At 36.7% G+C, this 27,486-nt stretch overlaps 2 protein-coding genes across 3 annotated transcripts in view; both read right to left on the bottom strand.

Annotated features, from left to right (window-relative positions):
• jag2a (jagged canonical Notch ligand 2a) overlaps window positions 1-2,294 on the bottom strand; it is a 40,868-nt gene extending 38,574 nt beyond the window's left edge. For both annotated transcript variants that reach the window (XM_039671861.2, XM_039671862.2), the window contains exons 1-2: window positions 2,056-2,294; window positions 1,236-1,556 (exon numbers count right to left, since the gene is read on the bottom strand). In XM_039671861.2, coding sequence (XP_039527795.2) covers window positions 1,236-1,556; window positions 2,056-2,118 — 384 coding nt within the window. In that variant the 5' untranslated portion in view covers window positions 2,119-2,294. The remainder of the gene's footprint in view (window positions 1-1,235; window positions 1,557-2,055) is intronic.
• An 11,771-nt stretch (window positions 2,295-14,065) lies between these two features.
• Window positions 14,066-24,802, bottom strand: LOC120479335 (E3 ubiquitin/ISG15 ligase TRIM25). Its single transcript, XM_089117145.1, has 8 exons — window positions 24,737-24,802; window positions 17,314-17,946; window positions 16,366-16,467; window positions 15,776-16,009; window positions 15,534-15,687; window positions 15,260-15,304; window positions 15,119-15,160; window positions 14,066-15,032 (listed from the first exon to the last, which is right to left on the bottom strand). The coding sequence occupies exons 2-8, from the start codon at window positions 17,902-17,904 to the stop codon at window positions 14,488-14,490; spliced, it is 1,713 nt and encodes a 570-aa protein (XP_088973271.1). The 5' UTR covers window positions 17,905-17,946; window positions 24,737-24,802; the 3' UTR covers window positions 14,066-14,487.
• Window positions 24,803-27,486: the final 2,684 nt, after the last annotated feature.

Below are 27,486 nucleotides of genomic sequence, written 5' to 3'. Positions count from 1 at the left end.
GTGCCTTTCTTTAAAAAAAATAAATAAAAAAATACTCATCTAATTTACGCTGTTGTCCTTCACCATATCTTATGATTCAGTAAGAAAAGAAAAAGATGTTGCCAAGATGACGTGTTTTATTGAAAGGGTGGCATGTTCATAATGATTCCTTTCTACAGTAAAATCAACTGTAGCAACTATTTTGTTGTAAATGTACATTGTTGTAGACCCCCTGCTGAAAAAAAGAGAATACACTTAAGCAGCCTGATATAGATAGATAGATAGATAGATAGATAGATAGATAGATAGATAGATAGATAGATAGATAGATAGATAGATAGATAGATAGATAGATAGATAGATAGATAGATAGATAGATAGATAGATAGATAGATAGATAGATAGATCCATGCAGCCCCGTGCAGTAAAACACACTACGTCCTATAAATACAACACCATCAGTTACGCGTGTAACTGTATGCTCAGCGCGCGCGAGAGACACGCACCAACCGCCGCTCGCGCAGCGAGTAACCTGAGAAGCCCTACTCATCATCTCTACGATTAACGCCAGTGACCACTGTGACACCAAGCTCTCCTCTTTCCACCGAGTCAAACATTTGCTTTGCAATGAGTGTTTAATGCGCTGCTACCAGTTGGTGTTGTTAAGACCAGCATGTTTCACTTGAGCGTCTTGGCCATCTGGTCATGGAACATGGTAGCTGGTCTCTAACTGGTCTAAACTGGTCGTTAGCCAGTCCAAGGTAAGTAATCATGTTGGACCATCAATAAACAAGCTTCCTGGTTATATAATCTTAATGTGGTCAAGGTTATAGCTTAGCCAACCTAAATGCCTAACCATTTAAACCAGCGAAATGTTCACAGCCAACCATCTTAAGGTGGATAATATGCAAAGCAATTCATTGCATTGAAAACCCCTTAACATAAGCTGTAACATATATTTGCCTACTATATGATTTGATAGGCTACTTACCAAATGTCATGTTAAAAGTGTGTTTTCAATTACAATACCTTTATTGTATCATAAATTCAATGAACACCTTTAAGCCTCCTTTAACATATTCAACCTTAATTCAAGTTTAAACTCTGAAAGTTCACAAAAGCGAGCATATTTTTAACAGTCGATATAAAGTAGCCTATTACAGTATGCTAGCCTAGGCTACATGATCATATAGCCTATGTATGTAGAAAGTGTTCACAAAAAATGTTTGTTTTGTTGAGTATCGGTAAACACCTACCGGCCAAGCGAATTGAAAGGGAATGATAACGGTCCCGAGGTCATTGGCCTTGTTTGGGTTTCCATTGAATCCTTTCGACTGAAATGTATTCCCTCCGACCACGCTCGAGCGTCCAGTGCCGTACGTACATAAGCCAGATGTGGTGACCTCCACCTGGTATTCCTTTAGACACACTTTCAAGTACGTGTCACATTCGTCCAGGTCGCACAGACCGTCTCGTGCGCTCCGCGCGCCGTCACAGCAGTTTCCATTCGCGAGCTCACCCATGTCATTCTCCACGCTGATCAACTGGAGCTCTAAATAACCCGACGACTGGCACACCTAAAAATAACATAGTTAAAATATGAATTACAAACATTATTGCACAGAATAATGTGTCTTGTTCCTAATAATAATGCTTTATCACTATAAATAATATATAGCCGAGTGCATTGGCTTACATTTGTGGTTAAGAAATTATTTTAGCCTATGGTTCAGGTATTTCAGAAATACCAATGCATTCACAGAAAACGTCAATAAACAGGCTCGTGCAATATAGAAATATGCACTTTAAATCATTTACCGTATTATATGCAATGCTTACAGTTTCAAAGTCGGGGCATAACAGCCTACGCGGACTTGTTTTAAAACGCTTTAAACTTTGAGGATCACATGATTCCACTGACAGAAGGATAATTCTATTAGGACAAGAATCCCAAAATCTAATTTGACAAAAATCAATGAGTTTCAGTTCAATGTTAAGCGACTGTTTAATCTATGGACTTTGCAGACAGTGAAGGAAAAAAGTGGACTTAAAAAGGCTTAAGGAAATTTAACTCACCTCAGTCCAAAACGTCAAAATTAGCAACACTATTGAGAAACAAACTCCAAAATAGTTATGCATGACTCCTATGAAGTTAATACGACATGGTTAAAAAAAGAAAACCAATAAATGCATCGGCCACAGAAATCCAGCCATACAAAGTGATTCGTTTCTCCGCAAGACCTCCAGAAGATGAGATGAAAGTCACACACATACATCCACTCAGTTCTCCAGCGCGCTGCTCTCACTATATCAGTTAACTACTAGACGGCTGAACGGACTTGACTGACAGTTCAATAAACCATTGGCAAGTCATCAGATGAAGTAGAACGTCTGTGGCAGCCAATCGCATAGTCAGAGGGCGAGGCCTCCGTACAAAATTATAGATCTGACAGGATTATTGACTTAGTTTAGAGAGTAAAAGAAAAAAAGATTTTGAGATTTAAAGATTTTTCAAACAAGTACTGTTATCATTTAATCAATTTGAATCTTTCACAAAAGGAATAATTTTCTGTTCTATAGCCTAATATTTGACAACTGAATGGTTATATAATTACTGGTAAAGGTAGGGTGAAAATTATTATTTATTTTTTTAGCACTTTTTGTAAAAAAAAAAAAAAAAAATTCTCTGCTTGCACTCTTTCACAATCCAAATTGACACCCGTGTCAAGGCACAGTTAAAAGTTTTTTTGGTAACAGATACCGAGCGCCCTCTAGTGATCGATTACTGGTGGATTATATCATAATAATGTTGCCCTCTGAAAAAAAAAAGAGTTCACCCTTTGGCCTTATGTAGTCCTGGCTTCTTCTTCTTTTTATTTTATTTTATTTTTTATTTTTTGTCAATTGTAGGTTTTTTAATTCTCTCACAAATAGGATGGCTTACATGTTGAAAACATGTTGTTGGGATATGGGAATATATGAAGTAATAATCACAATTTGAAAGGCATGTCATGTCACACCCAAAACATCTTTTTGTGTGTGCATGAGGTTCACTACTAGGCCTATATACCAACATGTCTGTTTGTTTGTGCTTATAATTCAGTACTTGCATTTCACTCTGATATCTCTTTATTATTTTATCAGGCACAATATAAATATATAAATATATATATATTTGGTCAAAGGCTTCCCACCCCTCAGCTGTGATGCTAGACCTGAACTTTTGCTCTTAGTCTGTTAGTAATAGACTAAACAAGATGATATCACAAATTTGCTGTATTGTTGTGTCACATCCTACTATTTGTTAATCTTTTAATCTCTTTCTCTGCTCGCTCTCTTTAGGAAATAGGTGACGTTGTAGTCCTAATCTTGCAGTCAGACTCCATCCTGCGTTCTTCTACTGCCGGTCCATAGCCAGAGTAAAGGAATAAAGAAAGGAAGTCAGCTACATGCAGAAAAATTATATGTGAACAATGCTCGCTGCAGTCTGAGGATGTGACACACTGCAGCTCTGATAGAAAGAAAAGCACCTGCAGTCTGTTAAGTTCACAGAACATGTACAAATTTGGGAAGGGGGTGGGGAAACTGTTCTGTTTTCCAGTGGATGCACATGAAATGATATCTACACAGTGTTCTAAAGGTATGACTAATTGAAAGAGTTGTTGTTGTTGTTGCTCTGAAGTTTGGCCTGCGGTCGAAAGTACAATTGTAGTTTTGATACAGTGTTGATGATTGATTTGTTTAGTTGCAGGATGATATAAAAGATTAAAGCTTTGTCTGTTGATATAAGAGATTACCTCACATGCAAAATCACATTCATACATGCAGTGGCCCTAAATATTATTTTAAGCATATCTTAAAGGGGTCATATAATGCCATTTTTGTACAAGTTAATATGAATGTTTAGGGTCTAAATTAAAACTTTGTAATATACTTTTATTAAAAATTTGTTTTCAGCACGCCGTTTAGTCTATCTGCATTTTGTTCTCTCTGCTTCCTCTTGAAGATGCAGAGAAACTGAAGTTCTGAAGAGTTAGTGAGCAGGTGTGTCATTGGGAGGTGTGAAATTCTGTCTCAGGTTTATAAATGTCAGTGATGGAGTGTGAGAGTGCTTAACCTCTGACCTCAAGGCAGACTTCTATTACAGCTAATGCAGATTCCCTCAGTGTTTGCACTCTACACCTCTTTTATGGTCACTGAAGGGGTGCGACATGCCAATGGGCTGACCTGAATATGTCATCTTCAGAAGAGGCATCTTACAGCTCACCTCAGTTTGCCCCGTTCTGATTGATCTCAATTGCAGATCATTTTGTTTACTCTTTAGTTTTACATTTTCTTTTAAATCATATAAAGCAAGATTTAATTTCGACACCAAAAACAACAACAAAAAAAATTATTAAATGGCCTGTAATGTAGTGTAATGCAATGTATGCCAGGTTTGTCCTTTTTGGAGCTTGACAGCCCCTGGTCCCCATTTGCTTGGTGGTCGAATGGTGGTTTGTTCAACATTTTACGTTCCACTGAAGACAGAAAGTCAAAACATCCTTTTTAAAACGTGTTGAAGCATCTTTATGGAAGTATAATATCTGAATAGAATTTCAGAGAGAAATTTGGCAAACCTTCCACTTCTAAACTTTGATACATCTTGTTAGCATACTAACCAAATTTCATGGTATTTCTGCGAACCAAATTGTTAGGACAAACAGTTTCCACCCCAAACTTTAGTATTGAGCCAGTGTCATGACTCATGCCTGTCTCATCAGGGTGCTCAGACTGCAATTCTGTTTAGTGCCGCTAGTGACAAATATTACTACACCTTCAATTAAAAAAAAATTGGGAAACAAATGTCTGACTGTTGAACTGAAAGTTGTTTATAGTTTATATACAGCCTGAGACTGTAAACCGCTGGTAATTAGACAGCTATGTGACCCCACCATATAGGCCAGTTTTTGAAGCCCAGCTGTGGTTTTGATTCAGGCTTCTGGGAATAGATGCCAGGCAACGTTTAGGTCTGCGGCCCACGAGGGTTAACCTCAAGCGGGTGTGTGCGTGCCTAGCGGTGGGTGGGTATGTAAAGGATGGAGCTGTTATCAGCTCAGTCAGCTGTGCCAATCATTCATTGCATTAGAGTGCTGTAAGAGAGGGAGGAGTACACACACACACACACACGCACACAAACACATGCACACACAATGAGACATTGTGTTGCTTATATACAGTGCTGAATAGAAGGAGATAGGCAGGGCTGGTTGAGCATGGATTATGTGTTTCTCAGAGAAATCCCTTGAGTGTAACTCTGACCTTTACTCATGAGAATATTCTCTATTGTGTTTTTGAGGGGTGGGGGTATACATCAGTCCTCAAGTTTGACTGAATTTAATTTTGTATGAATTACTTCAATGTGATTTATTTGGAGACAAATGACTTTTAGAAGAAAAAAAAATGTTAAGCATGAAAGTCCACCCCTAAACCTACCCATCAATGGTGTATAAGCAGTTTGTACGGAAAAAAAAGATTGGTTGTTCAAACTTATACAAATTAGCTGCCAATTTGACAAAATGTAGTTATGAATGGCCATGAGAGTGTGTATCCAATATCACGCTCACAATCATGTTGTTGGTACAAATATCATGTATATTCGGTATATAGCCAAAACCTTATGTACAGAATTAATTTCCTCTTCAGCCTTGCTGTGTATTTGCTTTCACTTGTTACCCAGTGTTTAAACAAGTTTTCCTCTCTTGTTAAGACTTGCTAAGATTTTGTTCTTGTGTTTTTCGAAGGTAAGGGAACTGTTCTTGGGGAGGGAAAGATCCCGTGCAATTGTGTTTTACACAAAGGTATTTTTTGTATGAGGTAACATTTCCTACAATAGTGAGAGAATGAGAGAAAAAAAGTGAGGAGAACAGGGTTGAGAGACTTCATTGTTGAGAAATCTGTCAAAGCATGATGCAGGGGATTCGAGGGGAATTCCACAGACATTCCAGTCTGTCCCAAACACTTCACAGCTCAGTTTAGCAGCACAGGAAAAACACTCACCATGACTCAAGGTCATATCACTCTCCCTCTTCCATGGTAAATCTACCTGTACAATCCCATGCCAAATCACATTCCAAGTTTTTGCTTGAATGATACAAATTCCTCAACCTTGACACGATGTAGGCGGGAAAAACCTTTATATGTGAGACAATAATCCTCTCGTGTGCAGGATTCTGGTATTAATTTTCCAAGAAACGGAGACAGAAAGCATTAAAGAGGAGGAAAGTCTGGCCTCTACATGTCAAGGAGACTACAAAGTGCACACTCACATTTGTCTCTATGCCAAAAATAATGCCTGGGCAGATCTTATCAATCAAAGCACAACTGAACTCTAGTTAAACAAGAGAAGATGAGAATGGCTCTTATCTTTGTTTACTGTAAGCACAGAACACTCCAGAATTTTCCAAGGGCTCTTTGTGACATTACAGCTCCGGGTTCTGGATTCGGTTCGAAATGGAGCCAACTTTGTTGACAGTTAAGAGTTTAAAGAGCCTGATCTGTTTGTCTTTGACGCCTCAGATCTTTGGCGCTGCTCAGATTCACGGTGGTTTGTATTTCAGAAGCTCCCTGGAAGATAAACACGCTGGTCTGTGATTGATCATTTTCTAATTGTTCTCAAATGAACTGATAATGCGTCTACTTAGTGATGTCATACCAAAAGAGCGCTGTGATGTCATGATCAAAATAACCCCATACCATGAAATAGTCTGTGCTTGCAACTTTGTTGCAGAAATTAGGGGAGGTTTCATCTCTTTTCTCCCTGCACCAATCGTGGCCTATACAGAAATGAGTTACTGAAACCGCTGTGAAAGATCTTTTTTAAAGCTCAGACCTGAAGCCGGGTGAACAGTGTGTGAACCAGGCCTTATCGCCTACATAACTGTTTAAGCTACCTATATGTTCTTCAGTCTAATGGTGGCCAAACCGGCAGCTGTGTTCCGACTTGCAGTGAAAAGCCTTCCCAGAAGTGAGGAGGCTGTTATAGCAGAAACATTATGGATTTGAAGGAAAATATTCCGCGAGCGTATATGGGTGTGGTTTCACGAGTCTACATACTTTCATTTAGTATATACTGAAAAACACATCAAGGTTTTGATATAAATATTGTGAATGCATCATTCAGTCAGAATATTTAACATGTGCCTTTCTTTATCACACAGAGTTGAATACAGCCAGATAAAAACACATTGTAACTATTGCTGTTTAAAATTAGGTCATTTGTTGCTACATCTCTTGTTCTATTTTTCGATTGTATTGTATTCTATTTATGAAACTATAGTTTTGTACATTTTGTCTCTATTGTACATCTATTCAAAATGTAAACATAACTGTCTTTAAATAAAACATTTATCAAATATTTCTATAGATTATTGAAATTTATATTACCATGAACACTGATGGGATTTACTTTAAAACAATTTTCACATCACTGATAATCACTTTCACAAATAATTACAAAGAAACAGAAAGTAGGCTAATATTAAAGAATATTTAACACTTTTTTTAATACATGTACATTGGGCAAATAGTATGCAAAATATGCTAAATATTGTCAATTCTATAAATATATAAATACATTTTATTTACCAGGTTGAACAAACCATGGGCCAAATATTGTATTATCAAGTGGTAGATTAAATACTTTGTTGTTTTACTGAACGCAGATCTGTTGAAGTAAACATTAATATAGAAAGTGTTTTCTGTGATACTCCTTATTTTCCCATCTTAACCATGCATAATTATGTTTTGTGTAATTTTATTATTTTTGCATGTATCATTGTTTTTTCCTTTTCTTCCTGCTGCCCATCTATCACCAGTAACCACAAGTTGAGAACCACTGAGATAAACCAATATGGTCCAGGGCTTTTTCACTCTGTAGGGATCATTTGCTTTTCTTTTAGGTGGATAGATGACAAGCCCACACACCGGACAGGTTGATGACGGTGATTCAACCTTTACCTGAGTATTACTGCTCTTAAACATTGCTAGACATTATGTCTCCACACTGCATCAAACGCACACACATCACATCACCTATACATCCATTGAACTACAGTATCATTCATTAAAGCCTCACAATAACAGACGCAGCGTCTCTCTGTGCTTAGAGAGATCTGTGAAGGTGGGTATTGCAATAATAGGGCAGCTGTTTTGACTTTAGAATGTGTGTGTGTGTGTGTGTGTCTACACGTCTGGATATGGATTAACTTAATAGTGTGTGTGAACAGAGAAGTGTCTTTTAAGAAGGATTTTAAATTGTCTGGCTCCAAAACGCAGTATTACGGTCAGTCTTTTACGCAAAACCCAATTATTACCTGACCACATAATAATGTAGTGTTACGACGTAAATCACTGTCTGTACGATAAATAATTTCGTGATTTCATGATCACAAATGTGTCACGGTCTTTGAGAAAACAGAAAATGTTTCATATGATGTATATCCAACAACACAAATATAACTGCAAAACCATATATTATTCATCTACAACAAATATAATGATAAATACATGTAAATCCATTATCCACCCCTTCACTATTTTTAGCATAATTTATAGAGGAAGACAAAAATGCTTTCAAGACCAGTCCGTGACTGTAAAACAACAATGAATTGCAATAAACATGTACCCATATTCAATTGGTTTGGACCAAATTAAATGATTGGACAAACATTTTTTGATCCTAAGACTTTCACAAGAGGAGATACATTGGGCCTATACTTTTTTATATTTAGACCACTTCTATTTTTGATTGCTATCAAGATATGAAGAGAGTTTCAACCATTGGTCCATCAACCATTTTCTGATAGGCCCTTCCTTATCAGAGCATGCTACAAAAGTCCTTGTCCAAACTCTATCCAGACTGGACGTAATGCTCTCCTGGCTGGTCTTACAGTTTGCACTGTAAAACCTGATCCAAAATGCTGCAGCTAGAGTGGTCTTTAACGAGCCGAAGAGAGCATCTCACAAAACTGCACTGGTTGCCAGTTGCTGCTCTCATCAAATTTAAGTCACTGATTTTTGCCTACAGAACAACCACAGCCTCTCTACTTCAGACTTATACGTGCCATCCATAAACTTGTGCTCTGCAAGTGAACGCCGTCTTGTGGTGCATAATCTCAAAGAGGCACAAAATCTCTTTCTCGGACCTTCACCTGTTCCACGCTGGTGGAATGACCTGCCCAACTCAACCAGAGCTGCTGAGTCCATGGCAATTTTCAACAAACAGCTGAAAACGCATCTTTTATGGCAACACCTGATCCATAATACTAACTTTATCTTCTATATCTATTATCTTCAAAAAATAAAAGTAGGCCTTCATGTACTGTGTTAGACTAAACTGGGAAGGGTCATTGGGAAGCACTTGCATTATTGTTGTCCTATAAGTTTAACTGCTTATATTGTTCTCTTTTGTAAGTCGCTTTGGATAAAAGCGTCTGTTAAATGAATAAATGTAAAATGTAAATGTATTTTTTTTTTAAATGTATTAAAAACATTGCCAATGTTACACCAACCAACCAAACTTTTAAACACACGTTAAAATATTCATGCTGTGCTTTGATATGATGCCTTTAACTGATTTATTGGCAGCATGATATTAAAGGGATACTCCACTTTTTTTTTTTTTTTTGGAAATAGGCTTATTTTACAACTCCCCCAGAGTTAAACTGTTGAGTTTCACTGTTTTCGAATCCATTCAGACGATTTTCTGATATTTAGAAGAATATCATTAACCAGACAGTTTCTGGTCTCATTGACTTCCATAGTAGGCCTACATTTTTTTTTCCTACTATGGAAGTCAATGAGACCAGAAACTGTCCTGTTACTGATGTTCTTCTAAATATCAGAAAATCGGCTGAATGAATGCATTTGAAAACGGTGAAACTCAACTGTTTAACTCTGGGGGAGTTGTAAAATAAGCCTATTTCCAAAAAAGTATCCCTTTAAGTCATTTTGACATTTTCTTTAAATTGATTTCTAATAGATTACACACAGGCTAATAAATTCCTCAAACATGATCCACATAATGAAGGGTCCCATTGTAGCTCTGTTGTCAATATCAGCCATAGCTGTTAGGAATAAATCAGAAAAAATTTAATTAAATAAAAAATCAGTTTTAAAATTATTTTATCATGCCTGGAGCTGTTAGATGTCCTGTATTTTGTCAAATAAGATCACACTCGATATCTCATCTTATATTCATCTTATTAAAATCTTAATTTAGCACATACAGTATATCAGTCTGTACAGTATCCCAGGACAGCTGTTAGAAAGTGCAAGTCTCTGGTGGCTAATTCTAATGATCTTTGAGCAGAAATCTTTCATTGTGCTTCTATTTTCCAGTTTCTCTTTGATGGTGACCCATTTTCTGAAAACTGAGTAAAAGATATAAGGATGTATGTGTGTTTTCTATGTACACAGTTTGGAATTTTACAAGAGTAACCATCATTTGGGAGGTCTCACGCACATGTGCCCTTTTGGAATTAATTAAGAAAATTCTTGATAATTAGTCTTTAATTGCCCTGTTTTGCACGCTGCTCTTCTACAGGGACTTTTCTGCAGTTTAATTGGCCTGGCCTTAACAAGCTTTCTCTCATCATTAACCCCTCATGGGTTTAACGATCACTGGGCCTTATTTGAATATGAAAAGATGGCAATTTATGCAGATTTCTTCACTAAGAACCTTACAAAAGATGAGTGATCATATTTCGAATTATATATATAATACATACAATTATAATATATCATATATATATATATTCTAATATGTATATTAGAAGAGAGAGAGAGAGAGAGAGAGAGAGAGAGAGAGAGAGAGAGAGAGAGAGAGAGAGAGAGAGAGAGAGAGAGAGAGAGAGAGAGAGAGAGAGAGAGAGAGAGAGAGAGAAACAACGATGGACTCTATTCCTCCATTTGACCAGCAGGTGTAGCTGTACACAAACAAAAAATTGTATTATTCCTTTCAATTTGCCACCTGCTGCAACATCCTTTTTTTTCAATGTTTTCAAATTTTTTGATGCCGAGGAGCCACAAATATATTTTCTATATTTTGTAAAAAATATACAATTTATAGGATGTGAATGTCACAAAGATATCCCACAAAATACATATATTTTTGAATAATTCTCGAGTGTCCATAACAGGAGGCTAAGTCTGGTATGGTTTTCCTTAGACAAAATAGAACTCTTTTCTTCCAGCAGGATTCTCTACCACAAACTCAGATCAAAGCAGGAGTATGATTGATTTATGGGGTATCATGCTCCAATATAAACTATTTTTAATGCCCTCCTATTCCCTTCATATCATGTGTTTCATGTATGTGAGTGAGAGAGAGAGAGATATTTTGTAACTGGTGTGCCTCGGAAAAGAGATTTCAGTATCCATGGATTTCCCGGTTAAATAGCTAAAGGTTAAATAAAATATATCAAATAAAAAGGGTGTTACCATCTGTGTTTCAGAGTGTCATGTCAATCCAATTGTATTAGCATAGAGCTTTTTATATGCATTTTTAAAGAGCAGCTTCAAATTCATAATGTTAATGTTTATAATACCCTAATGCCTAGTACACATTTATCAGTTAGAGGTAAAATATTGATCAAATATTGTGTGAGTGCTGCAATGTTGTGCTGTAATCTAAGAATGCTGACTGCACAAAGGTTTGGTATGACCCCTGGTCCTCCATGCTTATTACACACCCTGAATAATAGTATTTAAACCCTATAAAATAAGCCTTTGACTTCAAGTCATGATGCAATGGTCGCCTTTGGTATGAAAGTACCTTAGGGTCATATAAATCCTAAGACACAAGTGAGATCACACTTTGTATCAGAAATAAACATGTTTTTTTTTTTTTTGGTTTTTTTTCAAAAATGGCCGCCACCGAAAAAAACTCTATAGAGCCCATATTTTTGCTTCTCTTATCGCTATAATGACAAATTTGGTGTCAAAGTATACATTTGTGGGATCAAGGAATCCAATAATTGGGGGTTAATATGCACATTTCACATAAAAAAAAATTGTCATCAAGAGTGACTTTACTTTAAAGGGAGGGGGGGGGGGTTGACTGCTTTTTTTCTTTGCATGATTGTGTTTATGAGGTGCAATATAACATGTATTTGTGGTTTTTCTTTTTTTTTAAAGTCTTATTTTTCATAAACTTCACCTTTATTGTAAGCCGCGCTCTCCTCTGTCCTCGAACGAGCGGTTGACTTCCTGATTCTATGAAACCACTCCCTCAGAAATAGGCAGTGGGCTCAGATTGGTTAGTTTGGGCCTGTATGTTGTGGTTGGCTAAACTGTCGCTCACATTGTCCGAGAGGTTAAAGCCCATTACCTTTACGGGCGAAACATGCATGCCAAAGGTCCTATCATGTAAATAATGGTTACAGTCTATGGTCAATACGTGCAGTATCAGTTTGAGGCAGAATCAGACAGAGAAAGCCGCGAAGAAGAGAGTCAAAAAATAATTTGCTACATTTTTTTTTTTACTGTAGACACGTTTGTGTTACACAATAGATCCGCAAAGCGTTCTCGACCGCCTTCATCTCTGGAAAGTTTATGCACAAGCTCTTTTTTTGGCTTGACCACAGGCCAAAAGTCAGTCTGCCCTCGTAAAAGCCGTCCCAGCCTGAATGGGCTCTATGCACGGCGGTATTTCCGGTGAAGGATTAGGGATGCTCGATAACTTCCGCCGATCATAGAGTCCAATGCAATACCGAGAATTTATATTGAATTTTATACTCCATGGTTATACTAATGAAACGTTAGTCACAAAAACAGATAAAACAGACACCCCTCGTTGTGTTTATGCTTCTTTTTAAAATTATATTAAATAAACATAACTATATATAAAATTACATCTTAACGTATGTACGTTTCGTTTCAAAGACGGGAGGACAGTAAATATTGAAGACTCTGCCATAATCCCGTTTTCTCCGGTTTTCCTCCGCTTTAATCTACACAACCGGAAATGGACGAGCATCCTTACGTCAAATGCGGAACTTATGCGTGCATATAGCCCATTGGTCTGTCCCCCAGGTTTACACCTATCTGATACCAGTCGATCGCCTTCCAGGGATCCAGAGCTGTGACACAGTTCTGAGTTACCTTGAGACGTAAACGACCGGATGCCCATGCTCGCCGCGGGACCTGCGTCTTCTGCCAGTGCTGTAAAGGGCGCATGCGAAGCGGACCTAAACGAAGAAATTATTAAGTTGTGATTAGACTGTGTTTGGCATGCATTTTTTTTATTAAATAAAAAAAAAATTATGTAAATTAAATTGTTTACTTGTCATGGTAAGGACAACATTCTTGTTTCTTAGTCTTGGAACCTAATTTATTGGACTCCTTGACCACAAAAATGTACACGTTGATACCAAATGTGTCATTATAGCTAATATCTATAAAAGAAGCAAAGATATGGGCCTCTCAAGTAAGGTCAGCGGCCATTTTTTTAAAAATGTGTGTATATTAGATACAAAATGTTCTCACTTTTGTCTTAGGATAAATTTATTCCTATGGCCCTAAGGTACTTCCATAGCAAAGGGGACCTTTGGATAATGTCTTGACCAAGTCACTTAACCTCCCCACTATAAAGCAGACCACAGCCAGTGTGCCTAGGTAGATGTGCTGTATCGAAGAAAGGTTTAAATGTCTCTACAAAGCGATTTATATTGTACTACTACTGCGAAACACCCAGTATATCCCAGGATTTCTTAATCTCTGACCTCTTACACACACACATCTGTCTTTTGAGATGAAAAACAATACAAATATGATATAAAAAGGGGGTCAAAGGTCAAATGACATGCAACAGGAAGCAGAGAGCTTTTTTTTACTTTGTAAAAGTTACTTAAAGCTTCAAATGTTACTATTTCCTAACGATTAATTGCTTGTTAGTATTCCTGATTTGTAAATCACTTCAAATAAAAGTATCTGCAAAAATAACATGCAAATAATATTCTGCAAAATCAAGGGAGACAATTCTTTCTGACAATGGTTACATTTATTTAAAGGTTCTTTTGTAACAGATTTACAAACAATTTCTCAGTCTGTATAAAAAAGTAATTTATTGTTCAAAACACATTCAACGCACATTGGAAGTTAAACCTGAATCAACTATTTTAAAAGTCGTATTCAAACAAATGTTAAACTGAAATCTAGAGCGGAATTTACTGCATCTAAAACTTAAATCTCACAGAAAACAGGAAGAAAGACCATCCCCGAGTAGGACCGTTTTTAATTAAGTTCCATAACAATGTCTTTAAAAAAAAAAAAAAGAAAAAAAAGGCTAAATTATGTGAATGAAGTTTTGTTTTATTTATTTTTTTAAGATTAATGCAATTAACAGCATTTAAAAATATACTCTAAGAATGATGAATGAGAACAGTGATTTCTCTTGACTTCGGATGACTTCTTGGCCTCGAATTTAGAGTCCATTCACGAATCTATCACTGTTGGTACAGATTATATTTACTTATTGTGCTTAGGAAGATCACAAATAGTCACCGATGAGTCATTTCCCCAATCCCGAAATGAAAACCCAGGGTAGACTGGTTGAGAAAAAGTGGTCTGGATTCTGTGTAAGAGGGTCATTTTATCACTTGAGACATTGTAACAGGACACGGTTCCTGCAACTTGATCGAGAAACACTCCAATTGTAGAGACCAAGCTAATGTTAGTCTGAAGGCTATTGTGGTTGACACAAATTTTAGCTGCTGGAAAGTCACATTTCCAGGATCTGTTGTTGGAGCCAAATATAACAGATCCTCCTCCTTGACTAATGTTGTCATATGAAAACGCAATAGAACCACCAGTTCCTCCAAACTGAACTTCAAAATAAGAGCGCCCAGACAGACAGTTTTGACACAACACCTGGTATGTGGCTGTAGCTTCATTGTAAGAACGTCCATAGTATGGGTCAACAACATTTTTCTTTTCACGCCTTGACACAGACTTGTTCCGTACAGAGAGCAGCTTACAGGCTGATGAGCTATTCAGAATCAGTTCAGAGGAATCTATTGATAAAATCAAATAAAAATTAAACATATGTAATTTTTTTACCACACTCCTGACATTTACAAACCGCTACAGTGCAACTCACACATAAGGAACTCCTCTCTAGTCTTGGGCTGAGCAGGCAAATCTAAACAAATAAAAAACATATATTTGAGACAAGAATATTTGAGAAAGCATTTTTATATTTATTTTATTTTTTTTAAATGTGAAAAATAAGCTGACTTACACTCTGTGATCTTCTTATTATTCACCATTATATGGATAGTGGGAACTATTAAGATAAAAAAAAAAAAAAACACATTCCATGATTATGACAATCTGCCTGCATATTCTCTAACATTTGTTTTGGTAGACATGATAACCAATGCTTCAAATCTGTTGCTTCAAGTCAATGCTCAAACCTAATTTTGACAACAGAAAATTAAACTAAAATAAAAAATTTAAATTCAGTTAAAGACAATAAGTAGATTTTATTTAAACATCTTTAAAAGCTATCTCACCTTTCTCTGATATCCGAACAATATCTTGTTCACAGAGATCCAGTTGACTTTTCAGCTGACAGATTATGGTTTCTATTTCCTTGAATGTCAAATGTTGTCTGACGGAGATGTTGCACAAATTTGAACACTGGTAGTCGGAAAGAGAGGAGAAATTCTGCAATGGAAAAAGCAGCAATAAATAAAACATTTCAAGAAATGACTTTTGATGCAAACCCAAGTCTGTTTATTGCCAGAGTTGTTACCTGAATGAAATAGATGTCATCCTCCACCTCAGAAAGTTGCCCCAGTTCATCACGCCTCCTCTTCAGGTCGCTGATCTCCTGCTCCAGTGTTAGTATGAGTTCCTCAACACTGCTTACTTCTGCCTTCTCCTGAGCTCTGATCACCTCTGTTACCTTAGCATGTCTTTTCTTCATGGAGCTTATCTGACCAGTAAATACCTTCTCACTGAGCTGCACTGCTGCCTGTGCAGAGAGCTGTTAGATGACAGAGGAAAAACTTTAGGCTGTAAGAAACACCCCATTGGTTCAGCTCTGACTGTAACCCCTAGACAATGTCAGCTCTGAAATTACACCTAAAACAATCAAATTGACAACAAAAACAACAACAACAACAACACATATCAGTGTTACAATAGACTATATTATAAATGACCCCCCCCCCACTCCCACTATTACAGTACTCTCATACTATAATATAGCACACTTTAGTTGAGTACATTATTATACTATAACTATAATAAATCATCATTTAGCAGTCAATCCTCCAAATAATCTGAAATGCTAATGTTGTATTTTGTGGTAAAATTAAAGATGTTACACAATGTACTTACCTTATGAGAATTCACGGCCTGTCTTAATTCCTGTACCTTTGTTTCTCGCTGCTGCATTGCCTTTTGTAGGGTATCCAAATTTTTCTTCAACCGTCCCTGTGACTGAATTTATAATAGTCTGGAATTAAGCTTCTGTAAAATTTTATGTTTGTTATGAAATTTGTTCCCAAACATTGAAAAGTATGCATTCTTTCAAAAAACATTTTGGGCATTACATTGATCTTATATTTTAACTACCTGAAAAAAAACAAACAAAAAAAAAAACAATCCACATCGAAGTGTCTATTTAAAACATTTTTATAAAGGTAGGGTATGGGATTTTTCCTACCTTCTTTCCTCCAACGCGGGCCCTGACTCCACCCACTCCACCCAATCGAAAAGGGGGGTGGGGAGGGGGAATACTACGACTGGTTGATTGACGCATTTACTGTTCAATGATTCTTGGTGGTCTAGGAAATGATTGGCCCTTCCCGGTCCACAGATGATTAAATTGTTTTATTTTCATTACAGTGCTTCTAACTCAGTGGCTGTAAGTGGGTTAGGAATAGGATTTCATGTGATTGAAAAAAAAAATCAAAAAAGAAAATCACATACCCCACCTTTAATAATCTCAGAGATGTACTGACAGTACTATATAGCTGATCTTCTGTCATTCAATGCACTGAAGTTTTTTTAACTCATTAGTATGTGAGGTCACATGTGATGGGTTTCTGACCAACTCTTATTGTTTTTTTTTTCCACCAAGTATAATATCTACTAGTCTTAATAATGAAATATTATTTGTGACAATTTTGTCCAGCACATCAGTTAGAGGTGGATGAAAACTAATTGTGTAACACATTCGTGTGTGAAACCAGACAGATCCTCAGTTGAATACAAGGAAAAAAGTCCAATTTAACAGACTTTTTAATGATACAAAATGTCATTCAGACAAATCAATAGCCCTACCTGTATGTCTTGTCTTTCTGCTGAAGATGAAGTCATTTTATGGTTCTGGTGGTTGATCAAAGCACACTGCATACATATCAGCTGGTGATCTTTGCAACAGTACAGCTCCAGTAGCTTACCATGTTCAGAGCAGATTTGGCCCAGTAGATGTGGTGAGGCATTGACCAGTTTGTGCCGCTTTAATGCAGGAGATGTATAATGAGTTTGGATGTGAGATTCACAGTAAGAAGCCAAACACACCAGACAAGACTTGATGGCTTTTAGTTTGGTCTCCATGCATATATCACACTCCACATCCCCAGGCACAGCATAATTGAGAACAGGAGAGGCTGTTCCTGCTTCTGGTGCTTCTCTCTTCATTCTCTCTACAACTTCAGCCAGCACCGTGCTTCTGCTGAGAGCAGGTCTTGGGATGAACGTCTGCCTGCACTGAGGACAGCTGTGAACTCCCTTCTGATCGTCTCGATCCCAGCACTCATTAAGACAGTTCATACAGAAACTGTGCCCACAAGATGTAGTTACTGGGTTGTTCAGAAGATGAAGACAGATCGGACAGTTAAAGGGATTTTGATCATCAGATGTTTCAGCCATTTTGCTGCTATGAGAACAGTAGAAAACCTTGAAGTGATGTTACTGGGAAAAAAAAGTAATTCATGAAACCTAAAACTGAGTCAAATGTCACTCAACAGCTTGCAACGGTAAACAAAAATATTTCAACATAAAAAATGACTTTTGTGGTTTATTCAATATTGCTACTAAGAGAAGCTTAAATATCTTGACTATCACTCCCAAGGTGCACTCAGTAACTTGCACTGGTAAGAGTATTTATCTGATGTGTAACGTTACAATAATGAATATTTTTCAAAAGTACTGCTCATTTCTTATAGGCAATAGCTTATTTGGGTAAAATAAATGAGTGCTAATTTAACGACAAAGAAATTTTGCAGTTTTTTTTTTTTATATTTATTTGGGTGAACAAAAGTATATAATTAATTAAGTTAAACACTATGACGTGATTAGTCAGTCTACCATTTCAAATCAAAACCACATCACTTCTTATGTTTCTCTAACATGCAACGAGGGCACACCTCATGATCGCACGACCGATCATAAACCTCTTTACCTGGAACTTTCAGTCAACTTACGTTCCACTTTCATTAAAAGTGTATCTCTCTGTCGTACACCGGAACCTCATTTGGGAAGAGAAGCAATGGTAATAGAGAAAAAGTAGCGCTAGCGCAAAACTAAAAGCATTTCCCCAAAGACATTCTCTGATTTCCGTTTTGAAAGTTTGAATCGAGTAGCTAACGTCCTCATCATAGGACACTGGCTAAATGCTAAATCCAAGCAAGGGGGTTGCCATTGGCTAACAAGCCTTCACCTGCTGTTAGCATTCCATTGACTCCCTTTCATTTTGGCGTCACTTTGACAGCGAATAACTTTACATCTGAGGCGTTTTAAGACTCCATTTGTCCATTGTTTATTTCTAAAGAAACACAACCACTCCCCCAGAGTTAAACAGTTGGGTTTTACCGTTTTCGAATCCATCCAGCTGATTTTCTGATATTTAGAAGAATATCAGTACCCAGGCAGTTTCTGGTCTCGTTGACTTCCATATTATATTATTTTCCTACTATGGAAGTCAATGAGACCAGAAACTGTCTCAGGGCTCCAGACTAACTTTTTTTACTAGGAGCGCTGTTGCCCCTAACTGAAAATTTTAGGAGCGCAAGCTGAAAATTTAGGGGCACACCTTAAATCAGCTTGCAATGCAATTATTCAAATTTCCCCCAAAATAACTGTAATACTGACAAATTCTTTAATAATAAATAGACTTAACATTATGATATGCTGTTTTGTTTTAAGTTCACAGGGTTTCAGACTCAAAGTTGAGGGCAGCATCACCTCAAATGAGAACTCACAGCGAGTTCTACAAAAAAAATAAAAAATTTGGTAGCACTGGTGCTGACAATAAATCACTAAGCTTAATTTAGGGTGTAGATGAAATTAACTTTAGTTATTATCATTTATAATGTCTTAATATTAATTAATAAAAGTAGTGAAAATATGTATATGGAGCGAAAATAGCCAATACACATCCTACTGTTTACAATGGTATTATTATTTTTTTAAAGTGTTTAAATAAGAGTTTTCCAACATCTCAATTTTTTTCTTTTTAGGACAATCTTTAAAGGATGAACAAAAAATGTGTTGGTAATCACATAAAAAATACAAAAAAATAAAACATTTATATATGATATTATTGAAGTGCTGGGAAAAGATGTGTAGCTGCTAGGCTACTTGTAAGCATTTGACTTTCTTACACATTATCATATTTATGGTTAGAGTTAACTTACTACATTAGCCTAAATCCATGGTTCTGTTAGGCTGATTTGTGGACTGAAAGCCTTCTATAAGTGTTTCTCCTTGTTTCCACGTCAGCGCTGTTTGATCTGATATGGTTTATAAAAGAACTCTGCGCCGAATCGGAGTGTTTCTCACTGGATCTCGTGGTGTTGATGTTATTAATTCTGAGGCGAATTCAATGGATTTCTTCACTGGATCTCCTATTAACAGTGTTGCGTGAGCGAGATCGGCCCGCGACTGGCAAGTTCGCGGCTTTATTTTACCGTCAATGATTCGGATCGCTGCTGCTGCTCCACGGTCCTATGAGTGACGTATTTTCGTTCCACTTTCATTTTGTTTGCATTCGCTGCTAGGTAACGACTAACGAGTCGATAGATCGCTGATTGCTCAGACGCACATCAGGTTGTGATATTTGTCTCCGTCTCCTTCCCACAGACGTTTACGCGCGCTATTCTTGTCACGGATTCATAGACGCGCCCCTTCCACGCTTTACCATGCGTTTAACGTGCGGCAAATTTACTGGTCGCACATGTGCGACTGGATGTAAAATTCAGTCGCACACTCTCAAATTTTGGTCGCAAAATGCGACCATTTGGTCGCAGTCTGGAGCCCTGTGTCTGGTCAATGATATTCTTCTAAATATCAGAAAATCGGCTGAATGGATTCAAAAACGGTAAAACTCAACTGTTTAACTCTGGGGGAATTGTAAAATGAGCCTATTTCCAAAAAAAGTGGAGTATCCCTTTAAGTTCAGGAAGTAGTGAAGCTGTGCATATGGTCAGAGAATGTCTAATTGAAGAGAATTGGCACTGGCTGGTTACTTCCAGGTTCTGGACTGGCTGCAGTAACACGTCTCTGTCCATGCGGGGGCGCTCGCGGTCGAGTGCAGAATGAATGGGAGTCAATGGGGTTTCACCCCCACAAATCTACTTTTCTCAGGATGTAATTTTTTGTCAAGTAATTTGAAAGTTGCATTCAAAAGGGAGGGCTAAGATAATACAATCAGCTGAAAATTATATTTTTAAGTTCACTTATCTGTTCAAAAATGTGATGACGTCACACAACAGCAGAATGCTAGCGTGTTCCGGCCAACAACAGTCTAACCTGTAAGAAATCAAAAGGACATAAGTACTCGTTCATTCGACTTTTACCCTGTAATCATATTGAACTTAAGGAATCAACAATAAAATCTATGTTAATTTAACGACAAGCAGGTGAAAGAGAAACATGTAGCTGTTTAGCCCCGGCCATAGACTCCCATTCATTCTGCTCTCGCCCGCGATCACCTCCAGTGGAATTCTAATGGAACTGCAACCAGGATGAAACACAACGGGGCTAATAGAAAGTGCCAAGGCTCTCCGTTAGACGGGCTCTGATATGGTCAATTGACTTTATGCACAGCTGCACTACTTCCTGAACTTAAGCCAGCTCCCTTGTTTCCTGTCTGCCATTATTGGCCAAATTGATTAGTTCAGGCAGAGCCCGTCTAACGGAGAGCCTTGGCACTTCCTATTAGCCCCGTTGTGTATCATCCTGGTTGCAGTTTCATTAGAATTCCACTGGAGGTGATCGCGGGCGAGAGCAGAATGAATGGGAGTCTATGGGGCTAAACGGCTAAAAGTGTCTCTTTCACCTGCTTGTCGTTAAATTAACATATATTTTATTGTTGATTCCTTAAGTTCAATATAGATTACAGGGTAAAAGTCGAATGAACGAGTACTTATGTCCTTTTGATTTCTTACAGGTTAGGCTGTTGTTGGCCGGAACACGCTAGCATTCTGCTATTGTGTGACATCATCACAGTTTTGAACGGATTTTTAGAACAGATAAGTGAACTTAAAAATATAATTTTCAGCTGAGTGTATTATCTTAGCCCTCCCTTTTGAATGCAACTTTCAAATTACTTGACAAAAAATTACATCCTGAGAAAAGTGGATTTGTGGGGGTGAAACCCCATTGATTCCCATTCATTCTGCACTCGACCGCGAGCGCCCCCGCATGGACACAGACGTGTTACTGCAGCCAGTCCAGAACCCGGAAGTAACCAGCCAGTGCCAATTCTTTTCAATTAGACATTCTCTGGTTCAGGTGTGCCTGACCTCAGTAGTCACAGCCACAATAATCAGACACACCTGAATTAATCAAGTTAAAACTGAACCAGGAGAAGAAAAATATCATATAAAACATAAAACAATTATGTTAATTCTGATGATCTATACTATAGGGGTTATGCGCAACATTCTTCCAGGTTCATCAGAATTAACATAATTGTTTCATGTTCAATTAAATAAATGTATACTTATTAATAACAATACTATTAAAATAGTGTACATGTGCTCAATTTATTTATAGAAAATCCCACAATATAACTTTGTATATTGTTACTATTACCTACATCCTATTTTTCTTCTCCTGAGGGCTGTTTCACAAAAGCAGAATTTAGAAATCCAGGATAAGAGATAAAGCTGGGCTTGACCTAGTGTGATCAGTGCATCCTGGCTTTATCAGTTTCAAAAAGGCCAAACCAGGCTCAGGAGGAGCGGCTATGTCAAGCCAGGTGTAAGTAATTCAGATAAGTGGGAGTCAACAGCTTTCTTCAACAGACCACACAGTCCATCACAGATTCATTGATGCTACAATGGATAAGTTGCGTGCGCTATACCTCAAGTGTTGGGTGTAACCAATTACTAAGTAAATTCCTTGTCCTCTCCTTGTAATTTCATTACTTTTCCTTGAAAATGTAAAGTAAGGGATTACTCTTAATTTATCTGTAATTTATTTACAGTTACTTCTGATGTAATTGAGGTAAAAACTGTGTATAGATCAATCCGATCTCACAGCGATTCGTATGCATTTTATGAGGAATCTAAATATTACGACCGCACTCGTACAAATTCGTATGAATTATTGTAAAATATGTATGAAAAAAGTGTGAAATGTCATGAGATCAGACATAAAACAGTAGTGGGTTTAACATCAAAATGTAGCCTATTGTCTGATGCTAAAAAGTATGTTTTTATAGCTAATGTAACCTTCTCCACCTTGGTCAGTTTAAGGATAATTCATGCAATTTTATAGTATTTATTTGAAAGAATTAAAACAGATTCATGCCTCTCCTTGTATTATTCAGCTGGTTGATATGGGATTTTGAAAGTAATTAGTAAATAAAAGTAATTAAATACTTTTTAGAGAGAGTAATTAGTACAGTAATCTAATTACACTGTTGAAGAGGTAATTGGTAACTAGTAATTAATTACTTATTTAGAGTAACTTACCCAACACTGCTGACAGCTGATTAATTTATGTTACACAGCTTATTAATGTTCCTCTTTTTTGTTAAAAATCCCCAGAAAAGCAGTAGGGTAGAGTGGGAGAAAACGCCCCCCAAGGGGCATAGTTTCTCTTTATCATAATTACTACAGTAACATATTTCTGTTCATCAAAGTCTTTATTTTACACTTGAATGCAGTATAACTAGGCCGTAAAATCTAAATATTTGAACAAAACATGAAAAAATGACTTCAAGTGAGCATTAGCTAGCTTGGTGAATGCAATGATGGAAGGTGGTTAGGTGACCCAATGATAAAACAGTGACTTTTAATGCATTTATGTAATATATTTCACTATTAATATACTAATTTATGTTTAATATTTATTTAGGGTTTTCTGTTTATCTTGATGATAATGATGAACAAATACTACATCAATTATAGACCTCGTGTAGAAATCAAAATATTCAAATGTTATAAATTTGGCTATTTTTTACATTCCTGAAATAAATATTAATAGGTATATACAGTATATTATGTTGTTGCATTACTTGTCTTTTACTTTTAGAGATTAAAAACTATGTTCATTTTGCTGTTGATCTATGAAGGAAACTGGTTGGTAAGAAAGGGGGCATTTTACCCCACCTTGGGGGGTGTTTTACCCCACCGCTGGGGCAAAACGCCCCCTTTGTACAAAAATATTTTCAGTCAAAAAACAAATTAATTATGAAGGTTGACCAATTTTAATATTTGGTAAATAACTCCTGCCAAAGACACTCAAAACTGGGATGGCAATTCTAGTCACATTTATGTTTTGTTTTACAGTAATGTCTTATTTTCTTTAAGGGGGGCATTTTCCTCCACTTCTACCCTAACGCTCTTGCAGGTAATTGTCGGGAAAAGCCAATGTGTCGGACCTGTCCCGAAACACTCTTTCACGTGTGAAAGGCCTTCTCAATATAAGTGCTTCATCAAATGTCATCCAAAAATAGGCATGCCATTGTATAGGAAGAAACATGTATTTAGAGCTACTTATATTGCTTGACTTGATTGACAAAACTTTTGCTTCTTTATCAGCCATTTCTCTAATTCCCTCATCACATACAATAGACTATTAAATACCTATCTGTCTTCAAAAACACAATTGAATAGTAACAATGCCCATATGGATAATTATTATTATAGTTAATAATGGTAGGCTACCATCATAATGTTACAATAATAATAGTAGGCTATACTTGACTGAATGCCAATATGTATCTGAGGTATTTTAATGCAGACTGATAAAATTGCGCTGAACTTATAGATGACAAAACGGAATAACTGACAAAACACATTGGATTCTGATCTGCATGACCACTGACTGAACAGATAAGGCACGAGGATTGACTAAGCCTGGCTGTTAGCCTGGTCTGGAGCAGGCTAGCTGCACAGAATAAAACGCCATGGTAACTTATGTGCTACTGCTTTCGTGAAACCGAGTCCCGGCTTAATTCAGCCAGGATATCTGGAAAATCCCGGCTTAATCCACTATCTTGGTTTTGTGAAATAGCCCTCAGGTTCAGTTTTAACACTATATCCTAATCCCACCAAAACATATAGGCCTACACATACACAAATGCGCCTACGATGCTTTTGGAAAACACTGCCAAGTGATTTGTGATATTTTGAGTAAAGAACACAATCTTATTTTTACACCACTTCATTTTATCATCACACTAAACGCCACTTAGAATTAAAAATTTTAAATAAAACTTGAGAAAAAAAGAAGAGTAGCTTGTACTCACCATGCAGCGATGAACAGCGGAAATGAAAACCGAAAGCATGCTAGAAATCGACGTCATGTGTTCACGGGCGCGGCCTACTGATTTTTTTTTTTTTTTTTTTTTTTTTTAACAGAGAATATACAAAGAGATGTACATGACAATTACAACTCACAACAAATAAAATAATAAAAAAGAAAAAAAAATCATGCCAGGGGTAAAAATAATAAATTAAAATAAGTTACAATAAATTAAAGTTACAAAAAGCTAGGTCTTTCTTGCCATTTTGAATTACGAATTACCATATTGTTTAATCTCTTTTATAAATTGTTCAAAGCTTGGCTTGGCTTTAGCCAATTTTTTTCACATGAATGTGATATTTTCCAAGTAATATGAAAAGTTGCATAAGGAAGCACTTTTGGAATCAACATTGTCCTGCAAAAAAAAAAAAAAAAAAAAAAAAAAAAAAAAACAACATCAAACAGCTCAATTTGTAGACATGTTTCAAACAACTTAGAAATACAATTTGAAACATCCAACCAAATTTTTTTTTTTTGAATAAATACAATTAAAAAGAGATGAGTTACAGATTCTTTGGCATTGTCACAAAATTTGCACAAGTTTTCAATATTCAAATGGAAACATTTAGAAAGTAACTCCTTGACAGGGTAAATTCTGTGTACAATTTTATATGATACCTCTCTAATTTTATTATTAATACAAAACTTATTTGTTATAGACCATACTCTTTTCCAATTAATATTTTCTAATTTCATTTAGATGACCAAAAACCTGTTGAACAAGGCAAAAAGTTTGTTTTTAAAGTATTTCTAATATATTTGTTACTGCATTTATCTATTAATATATTAATATCCCCAATAAATAATGTATCACAACAAAAACTGATTTGATGATCAATATTTATAGGGCATAACTAAAGATTGACTTTTTTTTTACAAGATATCTTTGTTATTCCATATGAAATATTGATGTGGTGAAATGTACGGCTGCTGTATTTCCCAAAAGCATTTTAAGCCTAAATTGATCATTAAGATCATGGGTGCCAATTGCTCAACAATCAATTTAGGCTTACAATGGTTCTGGTAAATGGAGCCCTGAGTGTGTGTCAGTGAACATGGCAATTCTACATTCGATTCATTCATTCCTAAACAGCCTGGCAACAAAAAACAACAACAACAAAAAATCCTCTTATTAGCAAAATTAATCAATATTCCCTCTCTCTCAGGTCATTTTCTCACGATCATGGGAAATCCTGTCCCTCTCACATGCTTCCACAGATTAACCCACAATCTCTCCCATCAGGCCCGATCTCTGATCAGCACTGTTTTCTTATGTGTGATATATCAAAAAGTCAGAGTAATAGGTTCCAGAGCAGTGAAAAAGAGATAATGATAAAGACAGAAATGTGAAGAGGTGAGTAGATCACGTTCATCATTTCCCTCAGGGTCTGGATCTTGATCAAGATATCCTCCCAAAGGATGCGGAACCATAGAATACCATTAGGATCACAGGCTAAATATTTAAATAAATTTTCTTTTCATCTCAGATATAGAGACTATACAGTTTCACAAAGGAAAATGTATGTAACAAAACACGTTTGTTGATGTTGCAGAGTTCTTTTCTTTTCAGAGATTTTAAAAGCCTTTAAGGCAAGACCGTCACACCCAGTAAACACAGATGACCCTAAGAGAACTTCAACTCCCAGCAGCCCATGCCCAGCAGAGACAAGATTGACTTCCAGGGTCTCATCCAGAGGGATCTTACAGTTAGTTATAACTGCTCATGTTTCTATGCCAACTAAAACACAACAGCCTTGAGCACAAGAACCTAAAAAAAACAGATGCTCAACTCTTTTCTTTGCCTTATTCAAGTTTTACCCAGTGGCAGTGAAGATAGCTTGTCTTAGGTCATAGTGTCGAAGGACTCGGACAGCAAGCAGACAAAAAGAATAAAAATACACAGTGGTCACGCTGAAAAATAAAGAGAGAAGACGTAGTGTATTATGATTTCACTTTATTTATTTGCACATAAATACGATTTAGGTTTACTGAACACTGATTTGAGTCTGTTGTATTGTTACTATTACTGCTGCAAGACCAAACCCAAAAGATATTGGCTCCAACGAACTCCTGAGGACTCGCATACCAAATCCCGAGTACTCACATACCGAATCCCGAGGACTCACATACCGAATCCCGAGGACTCACATACCGAATCCTGAGGACTCACATACCGAATCCCGAGGACTCACATACCGAATCCCGAGGACTCACATACCGAATCCTGAGGACTCACATACCGAAGAAATTTTTTATTATGCAAGCAAGAGTTCACAGATATCAACATTTATTTAACTACCGGTATATCGATTGTGGATGCAAGTCAATGGATTAATCAATTTGGGATCACTGATCACCTTTTATTTTACTGTATTTTCTAACAGTTTAAGATAGTTACCGTAAATTGGATCATTTTTACTTGTAATTATTAGCTTTATCAAAATCTAAATGGCTTGGGTCTGCATCAGTAATATCTGCTGTGTGTTGTGGCATGACTGACAAAATATAAACCCCTCCAATACTTTTCTAACAGGAAAAGAAAAAAAAGCGTACTCTATATTTGACTCATCTTTGAATCTGGGAAAGAACGAAGTATAAATAAAGTAAAACATTCTCGAAGAGCACCAACTTTCTGATACCGAGTATTCGGATATGAGTAATAATACTAAAACTATCCTATTTAGTTCTTCATTA

Source organism: Pimephales promelas, chromosome 11 (assembly GCF_988280905.1).
Source record: "Pimephales promelas chromosome 11, fPimPro1.hap1.1, whole genome shotgun sequence".
In the NCBI taxonomy this organism is placed as follows: domain Eukaryota; kingdom Metazoa; phylum Chordata; class Actinopteri; order Cypriniformes; family Leuciscidae; genus Pimephales; species Pimephales promelas.
Note: the sequence above shows the minus strand (reverse complement) of the source record. Positions and strands in the feature narration are given on the sequence as shown.

Bases quoted from the DNA above. Each gene is read 5' to 3' on its own strand.
- LOC120479335 (XM_089117145.1), bottom strand. From the start codon at position 17,904: ATGGCTGAAACATCTGATGATCAAAATCCCTTTAACTGTCCGATCTGT. The intron at 16,468-17,313 runs GTAGGGCTATTG...TTATAAATTCAG, and splicing joins CAGAAAGACAAGACATACAG to TCACAGGGACGGTTGAAGAA. The intron at 15,161-15,259 runs GTAAGTCAGCTT...TTATTTGTTTAG, and splicing joins TAATAAGAAGATCACAGAGT to ATTTGCCTGCTCAGCCCAAG.